General features: G+C 40.0%; 1 protein-coding gene across 1 annotated transcript; it reads right to left on the minus strand.

Moving 5' to 3' along the window:
- Positions 1-1774: 1774 nt before the first annotated feature.
- LOC147331485 (CTTNBP2 N-terminal-like protein) lies at positions 1775-16898 on the minus strand. Its single transcript, XM_086293836.1, has 7 exons — positions 16721-16898; positions 13991-14095; positions 4690-4923; positions 4119-4226; positions 3778-3966; positions 3520-3690; positions 1775-3389 (listed from the first exon to the last, which is right to left on the minus strand). The coding sequence occupies exons 1-7, from the start codon at positions 16757-16759 to the stop codon at positions 2454-2456; spliced, it is 1782 nt and encodes a 593-aa protein (XP_086149962.1). The 5' UTR covers positions 16760-16898; the 3' UTR covers positions 1775-2453.
- Positions 16899-19213: the final 2315 nt, after the last annotated feature.

Raw genomic sequence — 19213 nt, forward strand, 5'->3', positions numbered from 1 at the left:
ATAAATTTTGCATGTAAGGCCTTCACGCAGAGGTTTCTGTCATTTCTAATGCATGTAGAGAAATAACAATTTTTCAGTCTGTAAAATTACAAACAGATGCACAGATAAACACACTTGCTTTTTACAGCCATATTTATGTAAAAGTACAATATAGAAATTGATTTAAAAATCTGATTCCATTCACAACTCAGCAAAGGCACCTGTGGCTTCTTATCAAGCACTGACCTCTGGTGGACACTGTTTGGCAGTACAATATTGAAAACATAAAAAGAAGCCACAACGTTTAAAATTACCTGTGTAATATTGTATGATATGAAGTTAAGTCCAGTAATTCTATTCACTGTGATGGACTGTGTTGGATTGTTAGACTATGTTTTTCAGAGTTGATTTGATGCAATGTTTGCTTGCTCTCAAGCACATCATTCCCAAAACAAAACAACATTTTTTCCTCTTTTCCTGCTCAAGACAACACACTCGCGTTTCTTCAAGACAACAGAACAACAGAGCAAATAACAGAATGATCAAAAAGATAACAGACATAAAGATGCACTGATACAGACGAGTGTCTTATGGGAAATAGACATTAAAAACTCTGTTTATTAAAGTAGTTTAATCGGACTAAAGGTTTGCTACATGCTCTGTCAACACAGACAGCAGCTTGTAAATGTAATTTTGAAACAGTTGACCCCTTGGTGCACAGTCACGCGAGCTGCCTGACACTGAGATGTTGGGAGCGGATCCTCGGGGTTTGGCAGGGTGGGGCCTGTATGCATGAAGCCTGATTGGATTGGGATCTCAGGGATTTAGAGGTCAGGTCAGCACCTTGGGCTCAATGTCATTTTTCTCAGGCTGTTCCTGAACAATTTTTGCAACAACTGCTTTTTTAAGAGGTGCATCGTGTTTTATGTACTGCTTTATGTTGCAGCGCATGTCCAATTTTGGATTTTTTTTGTTTTATATAGTATCCATTCACTACTTTGTTTGGTATACCGGTGCTAATTAATGCAAATATAAGTATAAACAGCCAATAACATGGCAACAACCTAGTGCTTGTAGACATGGTCAGTACAGCTTGCTGAAGTTCAAACTGAGCATCAGAATGAGGAAGAAAGGTGATTTGAGGGAGTTTGAATGGTTACAATTTCCCACACATGCATCTCTAGAGTTTTCAGATAATTGTCTGGGAAAAAAAAGAAAGAAATATCTGTTACATCCAAGGTATGTGGAAAAGCATTCTTTGGTTGCACAGCGCGTCACATCTTGAAGCAGAAGGGCTATGGCATTAGAGGGCCACAGCATGCAACACTCCTGTTACATGCTAACCACAGGAAACTGAGATTACAATTCACACTCTGGCTAACCCAAATTGTACAGTAGAAGACTGGGAAAAAAATTGCCTGGTCTGATGAGTCCCAATTTGTACTGCAGCATTTGGGTGGTACGGTCAGAGTTTGGCTTAACCAACATGAAAGAATGGACCGTCCTGTCTTGTATCAATAGTTCAGGCGACCGGTGGTGGTGCAAGGGTGTAGGGTTATTTTCTTGGTACACTTTGGACTCCATGATACCCACAGGCTATAGTTGTTTCTTAAGTAAATCTGACCTCACTGGTTTTTCCTTATCAAAAGTGAGGAATTAATACGATTTATCATATATATATATATAACACCAAACTGAATGTCCTTTTTTATGTTATTTAAACAAGTTATTGGCAATAATACCTAAAACACTATAATTCCTGTAGGAGGGCTAATAAACAGATGAGTGCATGACAAAATTTAGGATATATTTATTAAAGATACCACTTTCCAGCCTAACAAAAAAGTACTGTAAAAAATATAATTAAAAACAGAGGAATACCCAGCATGGCAGGATGCGATATTAATCAAAGCTATGATTGGCTACATTTTTTTCTTATAGTGATTTGTTATAAAGGACAAAGACATGATGATCAGAACAGTTTTTACAACAGCACCTGCATATAACCATCAGAGTCTACATAGTTATTGTAACTACATCATTAAATTAATAGACAACAAAACATGACATGACATTACGGCACTAATCAGATTATTTGTTGTGTTAAAATAAGATGCAGTAATAAGTAAGGACTACTGGGTTTTTAATTAAAAAAAAAAAAATTATTCTTACAATAAAAAGCGACATACTTGAGACAAAATAAGTGGAAAGACACTATTAAAAAATTATACATCGTAACAACATAATATGCACCTTATGAAACTTAACCTCAGCTGTAATTGTTCATTACTACCAGCTCTTCATCTACTTCCTACAATAGTGCCCTCGCACGTATTTCAAATAAATCTAATAAATACAAACAGCATAACAGTGTTTGAGGGGTCATTTGTTTAAAAAAAGGAAATGATAAAACTCTGGTTATATACAAACCTATATCTTATTATGAAATGTGAATGTTGCCACAAGCAGATCGGTTAATTAGATGAAACCACCATGTCCAGTTCTTTAACTCCTTCCTGGCTGGAGGTGAGGCCACAGCTTCCTGCGAGGGGACTATCAGAGAAATGGCTGGGAGACCTGGGCACTGCAGCTGGAGAAGAAGGGGCCTGGGCTAGACCAGGCTTCTTAGGAGGGATTGGTGGAGGGTTGCCCCGCTCTGCCCTGGGAATGGTGGGCGATTTTATTCCTTGGGGAACCATCCCTGCAGCCCTTCCAATGATTGGAGACAAAGGTGCTGCCAGGCTGCGGTAGTCTGTACCAAAGGGTGAGTTGTTCGATGTGGCGAGCTTCGCCGTAGCACTTTGCTGGGCGGTGGTGAAACGTGACAGGACTTGAGTAACTGTGCTGCGGGCAATCTGCTTGACCGGGTTGGCCTCTGGCGACGAGGTGACGGCCGCAGGAGAGGGGTCCTTCGGCAAGAGAGGAAGAGCAGGCTGCACAGCCTGGGACTGCGGCTCTGGGTCAGGGGTACCCTGAAACTTGTGGCGAGCAGCATGGAAACGTTGATTGATCCCGGCTTGGTAGGGAGACTGAAAGCTTTCTTGATTTGGGCTGGTTGGTGGCCGTTTGGCAAGAACGGGTGAGGCGCAGGGGGAGGAACAAGGAAGAGTTGGAGAAACAGCAGTGGAGGGAGAGAACGATGTTTGGGTCTGAATTGGAGGATTTTCATTTCCATTCTGTGGGTCATGATGCCCGTTAGTCTCTGCTGGACAATGATGACCGTTTGCCTGTGAAGGTGGCTTGTTTCTGTCCTCCTCTATGTCCTCAACCTTAACAGAGTCTACTAATGACTTTCCCGGAGGAACGTTTGTGGCCCACTCCTTTTCTCCTGGCTCAGTTGGAGCTGTAATGGCTCCTCTAGTTTCCTTCATTGTGTTCACTTCCTCCAGCTTCCTCTTGAGCTCTTCTACCTGATTACAAGAAAAATAAAAAGATATGCAGAAATGTGACTCTGCACTAAGATTCCCCTGCTGGAGTAAGTTTATATGAAATTAGAAATTTTGCCAAATGTGCATCCTCCATAGTGATGACTGTGCAAACCTGATGCTGTAGCTGACAACAGTGAGCTTCCTCCTTCTTCAGTCGTGAGCGGAGCTGTTCACGGTCTGTGTCAAACTCAGCCAGCTGCTCCTCCACTCTCGCCTCCATCCTCAGAGCTTTTGTCTTCTCATCCTCCAGTTCTTTTCTAAGAGACTGACAAGTCTCTTTTTCCTACATCAGAAAAAGAAAATCAAAAATCGAATATGCCTAAGCACATACAGGTGCTAGGCAATGATGGGGTTCCAAATGTTTTTATACCTTTTCGAGTTTACGGCTCAGTTCGCTCAGTCGGTGTCCCTCCTCCAGAGCTCTGGCACTGGCCCACTTGCACTCTTTGGCCAAAGCACAGGAGAGCTGTTTGTGCTGAGCCCGCTCGTCCTCTAACTGGTCAGTAATGCGCCGCTGTTCTTTCTCCAGCCGGCGGACCTGACTCCTCTCAAATTCCAGCTAGCAACACAAAGAAGAAAAAATAAATTAAAAAAAAAAAATCTGAAAATACACTGATTTTCATAAACACACTATGGCTGCTTAAACATCTGAAAATTACTGATTTAGCACATTTTGGACAAATATTTGATGAGTCATCAGTGAGAAGGCACCTGTTGTTGTAAGCGCTCCCTCTCCTTTTCCAGGATATAAGTGACATCATCTCCCTCCGCTGTATCCTCTGCATGCTTCCTCTTTTCCTCCTCCAGGTCTGCAATGACCTGAAGGAAACACAGCAGGGAGACAAAATCTGAGTTTGGCCTGCTAAAAAATAACATTAATACTGATTATCTCTAAAACAGTTAAACAAGTTAAATGGGGCAGCGGCCTCCTGGCCTGGTGGGCTTTGGAGGTACTGCATACGCGGTATTTTACAGAAAAATAAAATCTTTTGAATATGCAACTTTTTTAGTTATAAATAAATAATAAACAACAGTAAATATAATAAATAATATAAATATAAATCATTTGACTGAATATTTGCATTATGAAAAGTCACAAAAACTCATAAAAAGCTATTTTAAAAACCCTCTTTATTCACAGTGCATTACAAGCCAGCACTTCACTGGCTACTGCCTCATTTATGTTTTCTTTCTCAAACGCTGAGGATTACTTTTAACTTTTTTTCCCCTCCAAATCATCTCATTACCAGCGCTTCTGATTAAGGACGACACGTCCACCCACCCTTCTGTGCCTGCTCTCAGCTGCAGCCAGCTGGGCCAGCATCTTCTCCTGCATTCTCCTGCAGTGGCTCACCACCAGTTTGAGGACCACTAGAGGGTTGGAGGTGGAGGAAGAACAGCCAGCCTCTTTGTCCTGGCCCCCCACAGCCTCACTGTCTCTCTGCAAAGCCTGGAAGGGGTCACTGAGGTTGTACCTTCCATAGCGCTCCTGAATGAATAGCTCTTTACGCTGTGCCTGCAGGGGGGGCGGAGAGAGAGAGAGAGAGGAGTCAGCCTTTTTCCACACAATGTTTGTAACTGGGCTGTAGCAACTGTATCAGTTTTCTGGCTTCTCAGACTGATCAGAATCTTAGCTATTATTGCCTTTTTAGAATGGAGGGCAACGAAACTTGGTACACGTTGTTGTTCCTAGAGTATTTAAAAGTAGAATGGGAGGCAGAGCCTTCAGTTTTCAGGCCCCTCTTCTGTGGAACCAGCTTCCAGTTTGGATTCAGGAGACAGACACTATCTCTACTTTTAAGATTAGGCTTAAAACTTTCCTTTTTGCTAAAGCATATAGTTAGGGCTGGACCAGGTGACCCTGAATCCTCCCTTAGTTATGCTGCAATAGACGTAGGCTGCCGGGGGATTCCCATGATGCATTGAGTTTTTCCTTTCCAGTCACCTTTCTCACTCACTATGTATTAATAGACCTCTCTGCATTGAATCATATCTGTTATTAATCCCTGTCTCTCTTCCACAGCATGTCTTTATCTTGTCTTCCTTCTCTCACCCCAACCGGTTGCAGTAGATGGCCCCGCCCCTCCCTGAGCCTGGTCCTGTTGGAGGTTTCTTCCTTTTAAAAGGGAGTTTTTCCTTCCCACTGTTGCCAAAGAGCTTGCTCATAGGGGGTCATATGATTGTTGGGTTTTTCTCTGTATCTATGAAGCACCTTGAGGCAACTTTTGTTGTGATTTGGTGCTATATAAATAAAATTGAATTGAATTGAATTAACCTATGAATCATTCCAAGGGAACCTAACTGAAGTAATGAGCCAGTGCTCCATGTATGCATAACAGACAAATTAACAAAGAACGAATTTTAAGTTGTATCTTTAGGCCCTCCGTTATTAGCAGACTGTCACAAAAACACAAACATTTGTTACCACCACTTTAAATGAATGTGCAAAAAATGCCAAAGATAACAGTTTTACAGGCATAAAACTGTGTTTTTGTGCCAACAATATTAACGATATTAACCAAAGCGCCATTATCAGAAAATGTAGCATATCTCGGGTTTTCGTGCAGTGTTTCCTTTAAAGATTTGTGGAGACTGAACGATTGGATGACAAAGAAAGAAGCAACAGGCCTAAAAAACTATCTACACCAAATATCTGAAAGTCATGTCCTTAAGACATTTGGAGGAAGAAAAAAAAGACAAGAGACCTGACACATAATCTAAGAGACGCATCTGGCCTTTAAGTTGATCCATCTATTGTTCGCCGAAGTCTCATCAGAAAAGTCTCAAAGGAAAGGTGGCTGTCAAGAAACCATTTTTAAGGAAGAGAAGCAGGGAGAAAAGATTGAAACACTAGTGGCAACAGGTCTTTTGAAGTGATCAATAAAACCTGAACTTGATATGCACACAGGACATACAGAGTATAGATTATTCTTTATAAGTTATTCTTTAACTGTCCAGGCATGTATTTAACAAGTCATTAACCTACTGTGAAGATAATATCTGACTCTGCACCGCTGTATCGTAAGATATTCACTTGACCCTGAGCACTACTTCTGCATTAGGCTTAGAATATGTATGACAGCCCTACTGTCATACATATTCTGGTGTACTGTCATACACCAGAATATGTATGACAGTAGGGCTGTTCATATAACGATATATATCCAATGACGATATAAAAACGTGTATGGTTCATTTTACGCTATCGTTTGTTTCGTGGTGTCACAAAATAAACTTAACGGCAATATTTTTTCATCGTTTTGATGGTCACTGTAGTGGCTATATTAATTTCTTAAAGTTCTCTCTTTCTCTTATATTTAATATAACCACACTACAGATGGACAAGTGCCTGTTTTTATGTGTTGTGGTTAGCAACAACGACGGTAAAAGCATCGCGTGTGCGCTTGTTTATGTTCCACATAAACCTTTCACAATAAAGCTCAAGATCCTGTTGAGACTTTTCAAAATAAACTGAATCACATGAAAGAGCAGATTAAAGAGCAGAAGTAAAAAAGAAAAGAGCCACCAGGTGCTAAAAAATAAACCTTAGACTCAAACGTTAGAACAGGCTTTTCCCCGCAGCACGCCGTGTAATAAATACTCACAAAGAAAACGGCGGCCTTTACAACTTATGCCTAAAAATGTATAGTTTCATGCATCGGTTAAAACACTCGACTCCAGCTACATGACGCGCAGCTGGAAACACTTCCCGCAAGTCGAGCTGCCCGAGATTCACATAATTTAAAGAAAATGTTACATTTTTGTGATTTATATCGTTATCGGATGATAGAATTCTTATATCGGGATATGAGATTTTGGTCATATCGCACAGCCCTATATGATAGCCAATTTTATCAGCTGACATCTCTTGTGTTCATGAACGGTTTCTTAAGTTCTCCAATAGACCCACCATGGGGTTGATGTTCATCTAGTACCATCATCACGTCAAAATAGTTCTGTTTATGAATAAATACTTGCAAAATTGAATGAATATTAATCTTCGTGCATTTTACCTGGTTGCGTCAAAATGCCTCCGTACTAAAGAACAATCTCATGAACAGAATTCCACTGTAGTATATAATGCTTCTCTTGGTCGGTAAAAAAGATATCTCAATTAATTTAAGCAGACAGTATCAATCCACAGCACAGAGTGTGATTATGAAATGATTTAATAGCTTTAATCTCTGGCAGCTATGACATTAACACATGCTGCTATCTCTTCCCTTCCATGAAAAGAGGAAATCAAACGCCGTTTTCAGCACACCATGATTATCATTTCTAATACTGATGGTAAAGATGTAAAGAAGCAGTACTTAGGGGAAGAGAGAAAAAGAGAGATGGAGAAGGAGATGTTTAAAAAACAAAATAAGAAAAAACACTAACAGGAAAAAGAGCAACAGATGGTCCGCGTGTCGGTCTATCTTTAGCAGGACAGCTGCACCAGACTGGGCCTCGGCCAAGGGAGACCTGTTCTGTTTAACTCATGACAAAGGAGGAACAATAGCAGCCACACATTTCAGGTTTAGAAGATGTCTTTAGGCCTGCCCTGAAGAGGTACTGCAGAGGGAGGTAGAGAGAGAAAGTAAGTGAAAAAGAGAGAGCGGGAGAGGAGGGCTGTAGCAGAGCCAGCAGTGTCTTAGTGAGGTTTCAACAAAAGAGGATGAAGAGATTAAAGAAAGCGGTATCAGCTCTGGCAGGGTGAGGACAGAGCTCCTGAAGACTGATACCAAGATTACTTGAAAGGTTTAAAGTGTTGTCAAAGTGTGGAAAGGCCTGCAGAGCAATAGTCATCCATTCTTTTACAAAGCCTGTAAGAAAAGCAAAATAAGTAATTAAAATCTTTGCATCTTGCTGCAGTTCACTGGCAGCATTTATTAAGGAGTCCCGTGGTATAAAAAGCCCACTGTGGCTGACAGATTAGCCATCATGGTGGATAACTACCGAGCTTAATAAATTGACTATTGCATGAGCACATCATAAGCTTCCTCGGGCAGAATATAATTGATACAAAAGTGCCATTAGCCATTAGTAGTTGTGGAGAGATTCTGCCATAAATGAAATTTCACAAAACAAAATAGACATTTGCTAATCGAGCGGGGAGAAAACGTGAGCTGAAAAACACCAAGATCCTTTATAATGCTGTACTCAATTCTATAGAACTAAAATGACAGTGTCAGATCAAACTCTAACTGCTTTTAGGAAGTTCTTCAAGTTCACTTAGTTGTTTCCAGAAAAACACCGGGAGTGTTCACCAATGGCTTTAGACAGAAAATCAAAGTTCAAACATAATTTCACGAGAGATCAGAAGCTTTACGGCTATCGTTTTCTCAATCCTCAATGTTGGCTCATTTGGCACAAAGCGAGCAGGACAAGGCTGCGAGGCTTCGCAGCTGTTATTTGATCTAGTCCGCTGAGGACGGTGTGAAGGCGGATCAAACAGAATGGAGGGTGAAACAGGAAAACACGGGTTGCCCGAGAGAATTCAAAAATGCCTCTCAAATGTGGGCACTATCGAAAGCCCAATCACCATTCAGGAACTCAGAAGCAGACTTTTGTGCTATGCAGGACATCTACTCTGTTGTTCTTGTACCGACTATATTATAGGGAGCAAATAATGTTTATACTGGGGCTAAAAATAACATACATCACCTAATTTTAAAGAGAAGTCTGAAAAGCGAAATCTGTCTGCAGAGCTGGCCCACAGCCCACTCCTGTTCCCGTCAGTGACTGTCTGCTCTGATGTGTCACTTTACAGGCCAAGACTAAAAAAACCTTATATGGGAGTTTCCATTCTTGCCTAAGTCAGTCATATAAAATGACACTTAAAGGGAAAATAAGACTAGATTTATAAGTCATTCCTTACAGAGGAGAAAGCTACTTAGAAACATATACATAACTAAAAAAAAGTTTTCATTTCTTTCCTTGTTTATGTCTAATTATTCAGCCTGCACTGTTTACACTTTAATATACGTGGATAACGGGCCTTTAAATTGTCAGGATTTTTTTTTTTGATAAATTCTCAGCACCCCCTCGTTACACAAATGTTTACTCATAAACACAGACTGTGCTTCTCTCTCTCCCTCCACAGCCCTTCAGTGCACAGACAGATGTGTACTTCCTCAGCACAGAGAGAGTTTGTTTTCCTCTGCATCGCTTCTCTGTAAAGGGAAAAAAAACCAATTCCTCATGCTACTTCATACTTAGCGCCCACACCTACCACAGTATTCATCGCATCATACAGTACATGTACAACACCCATAAACACTCAGGGCATGGTTGTTATGCATCACAGTCTAGTTTCATTATTTACGCCTTTGTCAGTTGGCAACAGTTCCTGGCAACCTGTGGGTGCTTTTTCTTGGGAAGCTGTCTTTTTGCCATGGCTACGTTGGTTCAAATCCAGCTTATCTTTTGCTGACATATGCCTCAAGTCTTTCTGCTATGCAGTGTTAGTGACAAGATTGATAAAATAAAAAGTTATGAATAACTTTCCACCCTGGAATCCTGTATACTGTATGTCAGATGTTGTTAATGCATGTCATTAGCATTCTATGGTAAGGAAAAGGCTATCTAAAACCACTATCCATCACTGAAGTGCAAAATATGTTATGTTATGTTATCTGATAGAGAATCTAATCAGCTGATGCATCGCAGCCCAACAAACAAAAGTGCTCTTTCCTATTTCAGCACCTAAACACAGCACAAGGTAAGATTTTGAAGTAGCTTCATTTGGAAGCTCTTGTCTGCCACACCATGTGAACCTGACAGTTAATTAAAGGCTAATTTCCATATCCGAGTCCCTTTTGAACATAAAGACTCATATTACTTTCCCAAACCAAAGGGACTACTGGATCACTGCAGGGTTTTGTGTGCCAAATATAAGTGTTGCCAGAGACTCACTTCCTTTTGAAAGCCACAGTGTGAGCAGCTGCAAAAGTGAGTCACAAGGGGAAAAATGCAGCAGATAGTTAGAATGCCACTGATAGTTCTGCATAATTAAATATAGAGTACCACAGAAGAAACACGCCATTAACCTCACATCCTGTACTTGCCATACAATACAATGTCCTGTAGAAAATCACTGATAAAAGATTTGGAAAAAACACAGAGAAAGTAGACAACAGATGAAACTTGACAGTTTTTATACTTTTAAAAGCAAATATGTGAAGAGTTTATCACGCATGTGATACAGTTTATCTGCGTCTGTTTTATTACTATGGAAAATTGTGTTAAAGCTAAACACCTCTCACATGACGGTGACAGTGTGGCACTGACACATCAGATAAAACCAACATGAGTGGCCTTACTTCTCCAATTACTGCTGGCAGACTTGCTAATATCTGCAATGAGCAATGGATACAAGTTACTCTTATAAAGTACAAATATTAGACAAACTCAAACTCAATTTTTATGGGGAATCACATTTTGTTGCAATCTATCCACAGTGGACAAGCAAAAGCCCAAAATGTCAACCTCGTTTATGTAGATAAAATGAGAGAATTAAATGCCTGAGAACTTTGCACATAACTTTTGGGTGTTTTTTTGTTGTTTATGACAGTCCCTTCAACGGCAGTTACAACATTTATCTAACAGACAAACTGCCATTCATAAATCCATGCAACAACAATGGAAGATCTGGTTATGGGGGTGCTATTTCTCTGATAACAATCCGCTTTTCATGTTAGGACAAGACCCAAGGTGCCATGTTTCAAGAGCAGAACAAAAGAAAGGTATGAACTTGTGTTTTCACTTTAGCAAACTCATTTAGAAAAACTAGAACCCTGCAGCGCTGGATGATTAAAAATCCTAACTGCATATGACTGGAATTAAAGGCTGCGTGACTAATACTGATTTTTTTCCTTGAAAAAACAAATTTTTTTTACCCATAACTTAGTGATCGCATAATTATTAAAGTACCATAAAACTGTCAGACTGGTCCAACTGAAGGGATGAATGGGTTAAGAATTTGTGTAGATGAGGGCAGCATAGCCATATTCACTTCAAGCTCCCTCCAGTTAAGGCCAATGTTTATTTGTTCACTCCTACTCATGCTCACAGTGAGTCATCAGGCACCCAGTGTGCTGTAACTCTTCTTGCCTTAGATGGCCAGATCCCTGAGGAGATGTAGGAATGTGGTCTAGACACAACACATGAACATTCAGCAGTGTTCCACAAGCTGCCTCCTCTCAAGTTTGTTCTTTCAATGGCACATTTTACAACACGAAAATGACTAGAATTCCAAGTGCGTAAGGGCTGTAAGACGCAAACATTACTGGCAGGAATGAAGTATGCAAAGCATTAAAAAATTTGAAAAAGGCAAAGCCATCTTTTGCAGAAATGTTGCATCATGAAGTTGCTTAACCGCTATTTATCATGCATTTGTGATTTTGCATCAAAAACAACACTTATTATTATATTTAAAAAATATATCTAAATAAAATACAATAGATCCTTAATATAACATAAAAATTTACAGAAAGCATGAGAAAGCATGTGAGCCTGCTGGTACAGCAAAAGGACACAGAATGGGGAAAATAGCCTGCCAATCCTTTAATTGAAAGGATTGGCAGCCTAAGGCATTTTAACGTCCGAGCTGGTGGCTCTGCGTCAAACTGACAGTCTAAACTCTGCAACAGCAAGTTCAAAGTGAGTGCATGTGCACTGTTCACTGGTTCATCTATTCACTCCAGTGTATGGTATACGTAAACAATGCCCGGAAAGATTTAGTCCATTCTCTCAGACACAGAGAGTAGTTCTCAGATTAGGCAAACTCAGAAGGTTTAGCTTAACGGTCACAGAAAATAGCCTTGTACAGCAAACTGTATGCTACTAAAAATCTAGATGACATGCAAGGAGAAATGTTTTGTAGGCTACATATAACTCTTTACTTGGGCTACCACTTATGTACATTAACTAATGGACAAATCCCTCTCTCCTCTTTTGAAAGATGATTTGCTGATAAATAAAGATAGGCTGAGATACTGGATGGATATATCAGGGCATGCTTTGGAGTGCTTCTCTTGCTATCTGTCTTTACCATCCTTTTCAGAGGCCACTTCTAAGGTCAGATTCTCTTCCATTCATCCTGCCTACAGCGTACCACAAAGTCCTGATCTTTCCTTTTTCTGTTACATCGCCTCCCTCTTCACCACATTTTGATCACTTTTAAGGATATTTCTTATCACTTCTACACAGATGACATTCTGCTGTTTAACTCTTTTAAGGCATAAGATATATCTAATGTTATGATCTTGCATATGTACTTAGAATTCTATTAAAAGTTGGATGGCTGATGACAATTTTCTCCAACTTAATGAAGAAAGAACAGAAGTTCTTGATTGTGCGCTGGACAGAATGTGTCTAAAGTAATGGAAACTCTAGATTTCCTTGTCACTATCGCTGAATTTTCATTTAGGAACCGTGGGGTAACTTTTGACTCCTTTTTCACTCTGGAATTCTCGCATTCATTTCTGTTTTGCTCTTAGTTTTATCGCTTAAGAAATATTGCCAAGTTGAGTTCCATTGTGTCATGCTCTGAACTGGAAATTGTTATTCATGCTTATATTTCATAACATCTGGATTAGTGCAATTCATTGCTCACTTGTCTTAACAAAGCTTCCCTGGAACGTCTGCAGGTTATGCAGGACATCATGATTACGTCTTCTAAGTATTAGCATATCACATCATTGGTAGTTCATTTGCAATGGCTCCCCATTAACGTCACTCCACTTTAAGATTCTGATTTTGACTTTTAGGGGTCTGCACAGACAAGCATGAGAATAAATTAGGGAAGTTTTACTTGGAGTTCATTTGTAGGATAAGAGACTCACTGCAGAGCCAGCTCATTATATCAGTTCATTATTTAATTGTACTTGAAGTACTTGCTCATGCTAATCAGCTTTTGCTAATCTGATGAAAGCGTTAATGTTTAAAGATCGTTCAGGTAAAGACTGAACTAAAAATGCACTCACATTTTTTGTGACAACCTAATTTGGATCAAGTCCTCCTGTCTGTAGTAGAAAGATTTTAGTAGTAGTTTTTCTAAATAACAAACAAAGACGGGGAAATGGAAATGAGTCACACCCCAACTACGTATCAACAGATTAATATCTAGAGCCTTGAACAGTGGTTATTATAATGGGTTTATAGTTATAACATTATTCTGGATGAAGATTTCTAATGCATGAACGCTGTGGTAATATACGTGCTACTCCTCATGTTTCCACGTCTCTACACCAAGGTCAAAAGTGAAAACTTAGCATGATCCAAGATCCATAATATCCAGATGAATGGATAAATACACCGGTTAGAAATAAAACCAAAATGACCCTTTAAGCAGACAGTATAAATGAACAGCGATGGCTGCATGCAGGAGTTATTTGAGATATTTCTATGGATAAATTAATTGCTGCTGTGAAAGCCTGTCATTGCTGAATTCATTCTGAACACTGATTTACTGCCAAAACCACGAGCGTTGAATAGCCACTTTTCAGCCTCGGGTGTGAATGTTTTACATTAAAAAGACATTTTGTGCAGAGAATTTATAATAACACGACAACGTTCCCAGCTCTGATGACGGGTACCTTTAGGGCTTCAATGACAAGATCCCGGGCCTCCAGCTCTCCCTCCAGGATGCTGAAAAGCATCAACAACTCTGGCTTGCTCAGACTCTCCATGTTCAGTTTGGACTGTAAAGGCAAGACATAAAAAGAGAAAGCCTGTTTTTTGTTGCTCATTGTGATTTATACATTGCGTAATTATTACTCTACTACTGAAGAAAAATCACATGGAAAGTATTAATCTTGCTTTTTTCCCATAACAATACTGCAGTTACTCGGTCTTTCATTTCATTGTCAAATAAAGCTTAATGTTTTCCAATTCTCCCAAAATCAGAGATCCAGACAGCCATCTGATCTAACCCACTGATTTATGAGCTTTCTGTGGATTAGTGGTGATTATATTGGGATAGGGTCATTTTACAAAGCAGACTTAGTGTGCAAAACATATACAAAATCTTTTCGGTCTTATATTTGAGGAAACCCGATCATTAGTTTGGATATAGCTTAAAGGTACAGTGACTTTCTCTAGTAAAATGCAATAAATATTTAGCAACAGCGCAATTTCTGTGTTTCTAAGGTTGCTCACTAACATGGACGTGTTGATCAGAGCACACGGATCTCAAATAAGAGACCGTAGATAGAGACCAGATAATCTCAGAGTAACTTAACTTTCACATCACTTTGTTTCCCAGCTGTGTGTTCCCATCATAATTGGACATTATGGCAGTTGGTTATTTTTTTGTTGTTAAAGTTATGTGGTCTCTTTGTAGTGTCTCTGTTCTCACAGCTGTGTTGGTACTGCTGACAAGCCCTGCGGTGTCCACATCTCAAACATCCAACCACGCTCTGCCCAAGTGAATGCAAGCAGGCCTCTCTTTGAAATGAGATCAAAGCTGTTGATGGCACTGCACTGACGATCCTTTATAGACCAGAATCATCACGTGGGACGTCTGGGATGGATGAACACTCCACCAACTGACTACCTAATAACAGTCATGCACGCTCAAGCTTGAATAACTGAAATATTCTTTCTGTTAAGTGGCTGAAGCATCTAAAAAAATCTCACTCTTTGCTGTCACCAGACTGTAATCAACACCTGAACAAGCATTCACTCTGATCTGAGCAGTTTGTGGTCACCACACCATCCCACATCACAAAGTCATCACGAGATATCTTAAAAAAAGGGGGGAAAAAGCCACAATATTTCCCAGTCTTCTACAGCGCAAGTTGCACAGAAGCCTGAAGATGAATAGCATTCTTGAAACCTTAGCATTTACACGACGCCTAACAGGAGAACAAGTATGCAGAAATTGAAACGAAATGACCCTGCTGAACTGCATTTACCGTCTGCAGCAGCGTCCTCGCACAAAGAAGGCACAGTGTTTTAGTTGTGCCGTTAGAAGAACTCATGGCCTGTGGCCTAACCACATGGGTAAAAAGCTAATTAAACTACAGCACACACATCTCCCTCGGTTTTGGTTTACAGGCCCGCTTGCTAATTTCACAGGCCACCATAATCACTGTGAGAAGTGTGTGCACTGTGTTATGAGAAGAGTCTGGACCAACAGGAGCCTGCATGTGCCACTGTACTTTTCTAGACCCTCAACATTTTAAAATTGTTCTGCCTAATCCCCCTGAGCTACAGTTGGCAATTATTAGTGTATACAAACAAAGGGTGGTAGCATGGGAAATGCAAATATTCCCACAAGTTCTCCTTGCTCTACTTCCGATGACGAAAGCCCTGTGTCCATAATCTTTTTATCCGTGGTTGTTTTAAGCCAGGATAGCCATGTGCCTCGTCTGCAACACTGTAAACTCGTTAAAACACACAGTTACTTTCGCTGCAAACAAACATTGGAGCAAAGAGGCCTTTGTTTTGTATCTTCTTGTATTTTTGTATGTAGTATATAGGGCGAAAAAACCCTCTTTCACCCTAGTACAGCCAAAGTTCTTTAAATACCCCCTTTTTTTCTTTTTTTTTTTTAAATCCAAGAAGGATTTCTAAGCTTCCAAATCCCAGTTGTCATACTGACACTATCCAAAGTATGCCAGACAGCAATTTATTTTACATGAAACTACACGAAGTCAGATCAAAAGCCACTCAACCTCATCTGACAGATGATTTCATACTTAGTCAAAGATAAAAGTTTCGCATAGATTCCTATTTGCAGTCTGAAACCACACAAACTAACGTGAGATGGAGGTCAGCTAGAGGGAAATAAAGCTCGAGAGGTCTCCTGAATTTCCTGCAGCATGTCTAGATACTAAATTGGATTTGTTAGCCAACCTAATTTCTGCACAGGCCACTTAGCTTCCTTCCTCACTTAGCTTCCTCCCTGCATGCGGTGATATAGTTTTAAAATAAGAACTACATCGAGTTAAGCAGCTGTGTGTTGTAAGACCGGCGTATGCTCTTCTGTGATTTAAGAGTCGTTTAACAACTGGAGCCGCTGCAACAGAGAGCAGCATTATCAAAGATCAGTCGGTCATCTGAAGCTCAAGATGATGATGACGAGCTGAAAAGTCGTTTGTTTTGTTTTGTTTTTTAGGAAAAATATTTAGTCTTAAACTTTTTTTTTCACAAATGGAAACACGTCAAACGGCTCGGCCTGTACCCTCTCTGCTGAAGCTTTATGGGTTTTTTTTTTTTCTTTTTTCCCTTCTTTAGACAAAAAGTCTCGGTGCAAAACTGCAAACTATCGTGTACAACTTCATACCGCAAACACAGAAAACGCTGTCAGCGTGACTTCTTACCTTCATGAGGCCCTCGGAGGTCTTTGAGAACTCCAGCATGAACTTTTCTCCTGTCAGAAGATTTCTTTCACTTGATTTGCGTCTTCTGATCCCGTCGCAGCGGAACCCTGGACGGCCAAGAAGCGTCCTGAACGACGGCCGAGCTCGCCAATTGGCGTGAACGGCCGCTGAGTCCTGACCAATGAGAGGCGAGATTATGCGGGAATGGGCAGATTCTGTGACGATCTACTTCTTGGTTTTTGGTTGGACTTCTTTGTTTAGTATTTCTCGAGTTCCTCCTCTGTCTTTACTCTGGAGTGTCTTACAACCATGCGAACGTCTTTACACGTGGTTTACTTTTAGACAGTCACGAAGTGACTTTGTATCTCTGGCATATCGCGCTTTTGTGTAGTAGAGTTTTTGTTGTCCTCTCCTCGAAATAAGCGTGTAATATTTCCCCAGGTAAATCGTGGACATTGATGTGGTTCCGCTTATAATAGTTATGTCCTTCAAAAAATACAGAATATCTTTATTTCAGTACTGTAATACCACAGTAGACTAAAGAAGACATTCTATTGCAAGCCCGAAATAAAAGCGCAAATAAATATTAATAGTGCAGTATACTTAACACACTCGAGAGGGGGCTATTCTGCATAGTGGGTTGGTGAATTGGACTGAAACTTATTGTCCTCCTAGAGACAATATTATGCGCTGCCCTGCAGCGTAAAACAAGTAAACACATCAAATAAACAGAACCAACAACATTCCCTCTAGCAGCCATTATAAATGAATAATTAATTATAAAGCATTTCCCCCCCTGATTGTTCAATAATGAATATTGTTGGATTGGGAATTTTCATGAATCATTTTGATTGTGCTGTTTATCTAATTTGGAATCACAGCTGCTATGTTGGATCAAACGTAGAATAAACAGAAAAATCTCAAGTACAATATTTCAAAAATCAAACTTGGTGCAAAAGTGTAAAGGTTGTCACTTTGTGCAACTGACAGCATGAATACGTCATTTTCACACACAAAAAAAAACACAAAGAAAGAAAAAAATCAACTTAGTGTGATGTGCACATTAAAACAGTACATAACAAATATAACACACACACACACACACACACACACACACACACACACACACACACACACACACACACATCACCTCATTAAGAATTTTAAGATATGTCCATGAATATTAGTTATTCCAGCAAAAGACTCGTAGATTTGTGGGATTTCAGTATTATTGACTGCTGTCTGGTGCCACAGTCACTGTAAGAGTCTGCAGTAAGTCTAAGTGCTTTCTGAAAAGAGTTGTAAAAATGTCACAGGGTTGCTGAGGTCACTTGGGAAATCAAAGGGTTTTCAGACTGTAGACGAACTAATATAACAGCCAGTTTCAAACTTTGAGAATTTAAAGCTCCCCAGACGGAAGAAACTGGAGGTATTAAATTCCCTGTGTTTTTGCGTGATTTCAAAAACAGACTTTAATAGCTCTTTGTATCTCATTAATGAGACAACATTGTCTATGATTTTCTAAATCTATAGCAAAGGGGATACAGCTGTGTTGTTGTTTTTGTAGTTGTTATCAGGCGTAGCTCTCCAGATGGCGTGTGCAAAAATCAGGTGAGTTATTCATTGTGCTGAAGATTGAAAACTGTCTCAGAGGAAAGCTGGAGCCCATTCTGCAATACATAATAGCTGCCAGTAGAGTGCAATGCTCTCACGATGCAAGCCAACATTACAATGACCAAAAGGGGCTTTATCACCCAATACACACCCAAAATACAAGCTATTCACCGTGGCTGTGGATAAGAATAATGGGTAATTAAGCACTTTTATTATTTTCAGTGCCATTAATGGCTGTCAAGAGGTCATTCTGGTGATCCACTCCTGCTCATGATTATTGGCCACAGGGATTTAAGCTATAACTCTGAATCTAATGCTGAAAGAGAAAAGGGCTTGAAGTTTTAGGGCATACCAGAAAAAGCACAAGTGTGCTTCCTATCTATGACTATGCAGCATTTCTGTGCTATTCGATAACTGTCTCTTTTTTCCCCTCACAGTATCTTGAGGGTATACAGAGAGCAAAGTCAGAGAATTGTTTCTCCTGATAGGCTGCTGGTGAATGGTGTCTTCCCAGCCCTAATAGAATGTCTCTATTTCAGGCTCCTCAATTAACCAGCTCTGTTCAGGCTGCTGACTGGCTGCTGTGAAGAATTCGTGTCCTCAGATCCGTTGTCCCGTGTCCTTGTCTCTCTTTTACAAACAACCGAGTGTGCAAAGTTTTTCATTTAGCTCCGCTTTGTTGTGAAAGCAGTGGGTATAGAGCCTACTGGCTTAAAATTGAACCATCAAGAGGGATTTTCTCAGTGCTGGTCTTTTTATTTAGAACTGATCAAAAACAGTACTTTTGTTAATCATCAACAATATTATAACATGGTTTTTGTTGGACTATTAATGTGAGCGAATGAGTGTTTTTATTGAATATGAATATAATTTTAAGTA

This window comes from Aulonocara sp. 'chitande type north' Nkhata Bay, linkage group LG5 (genome assembly GCF_057382095.1).
Source record: "Aulonocara sp. 'chitande type north' Nkhata Bay isolate Kocher_YH1m ecotype deep benthic linkage group LG5, A_spYH_male_GT1.1, whole genome shotgun sequence".
NCBI classification, from domain to species: domain Eukaryota; kingdom Metazoa; phylum Chordata; class Actinopteri; order Cichliformes; family Cichlidae; genus Aulonocara; species Aulonocara sp. 'chitande type north' Nkhata Bay.

Excerpts from the sequence above, each read along its gene's own strand:
- LOC147331485 (XM_086293836.1), bottom strand. The coding sequence starts at position 16,759 with ATGCTGGAGTTCTCAAAGACCTCCGAGGGCCTCATGAAG. Across the intron at positions 4,227-4,689 it reads CTGAGAGCAGGCACAGAAGG|GTCATTGCAGACCTGGAGGA; the intron begins GTGGGTGGACGT and ends TGTTTCCTTCAG. Across the intron at positions 3,967-4,118 it reads GGGAGCGCTTACAACAACAG|CTGGAATTTGAGAGGAGTCA; the intron begins GTGCCTTCTCAC and ends TTGTGTTGCTAG.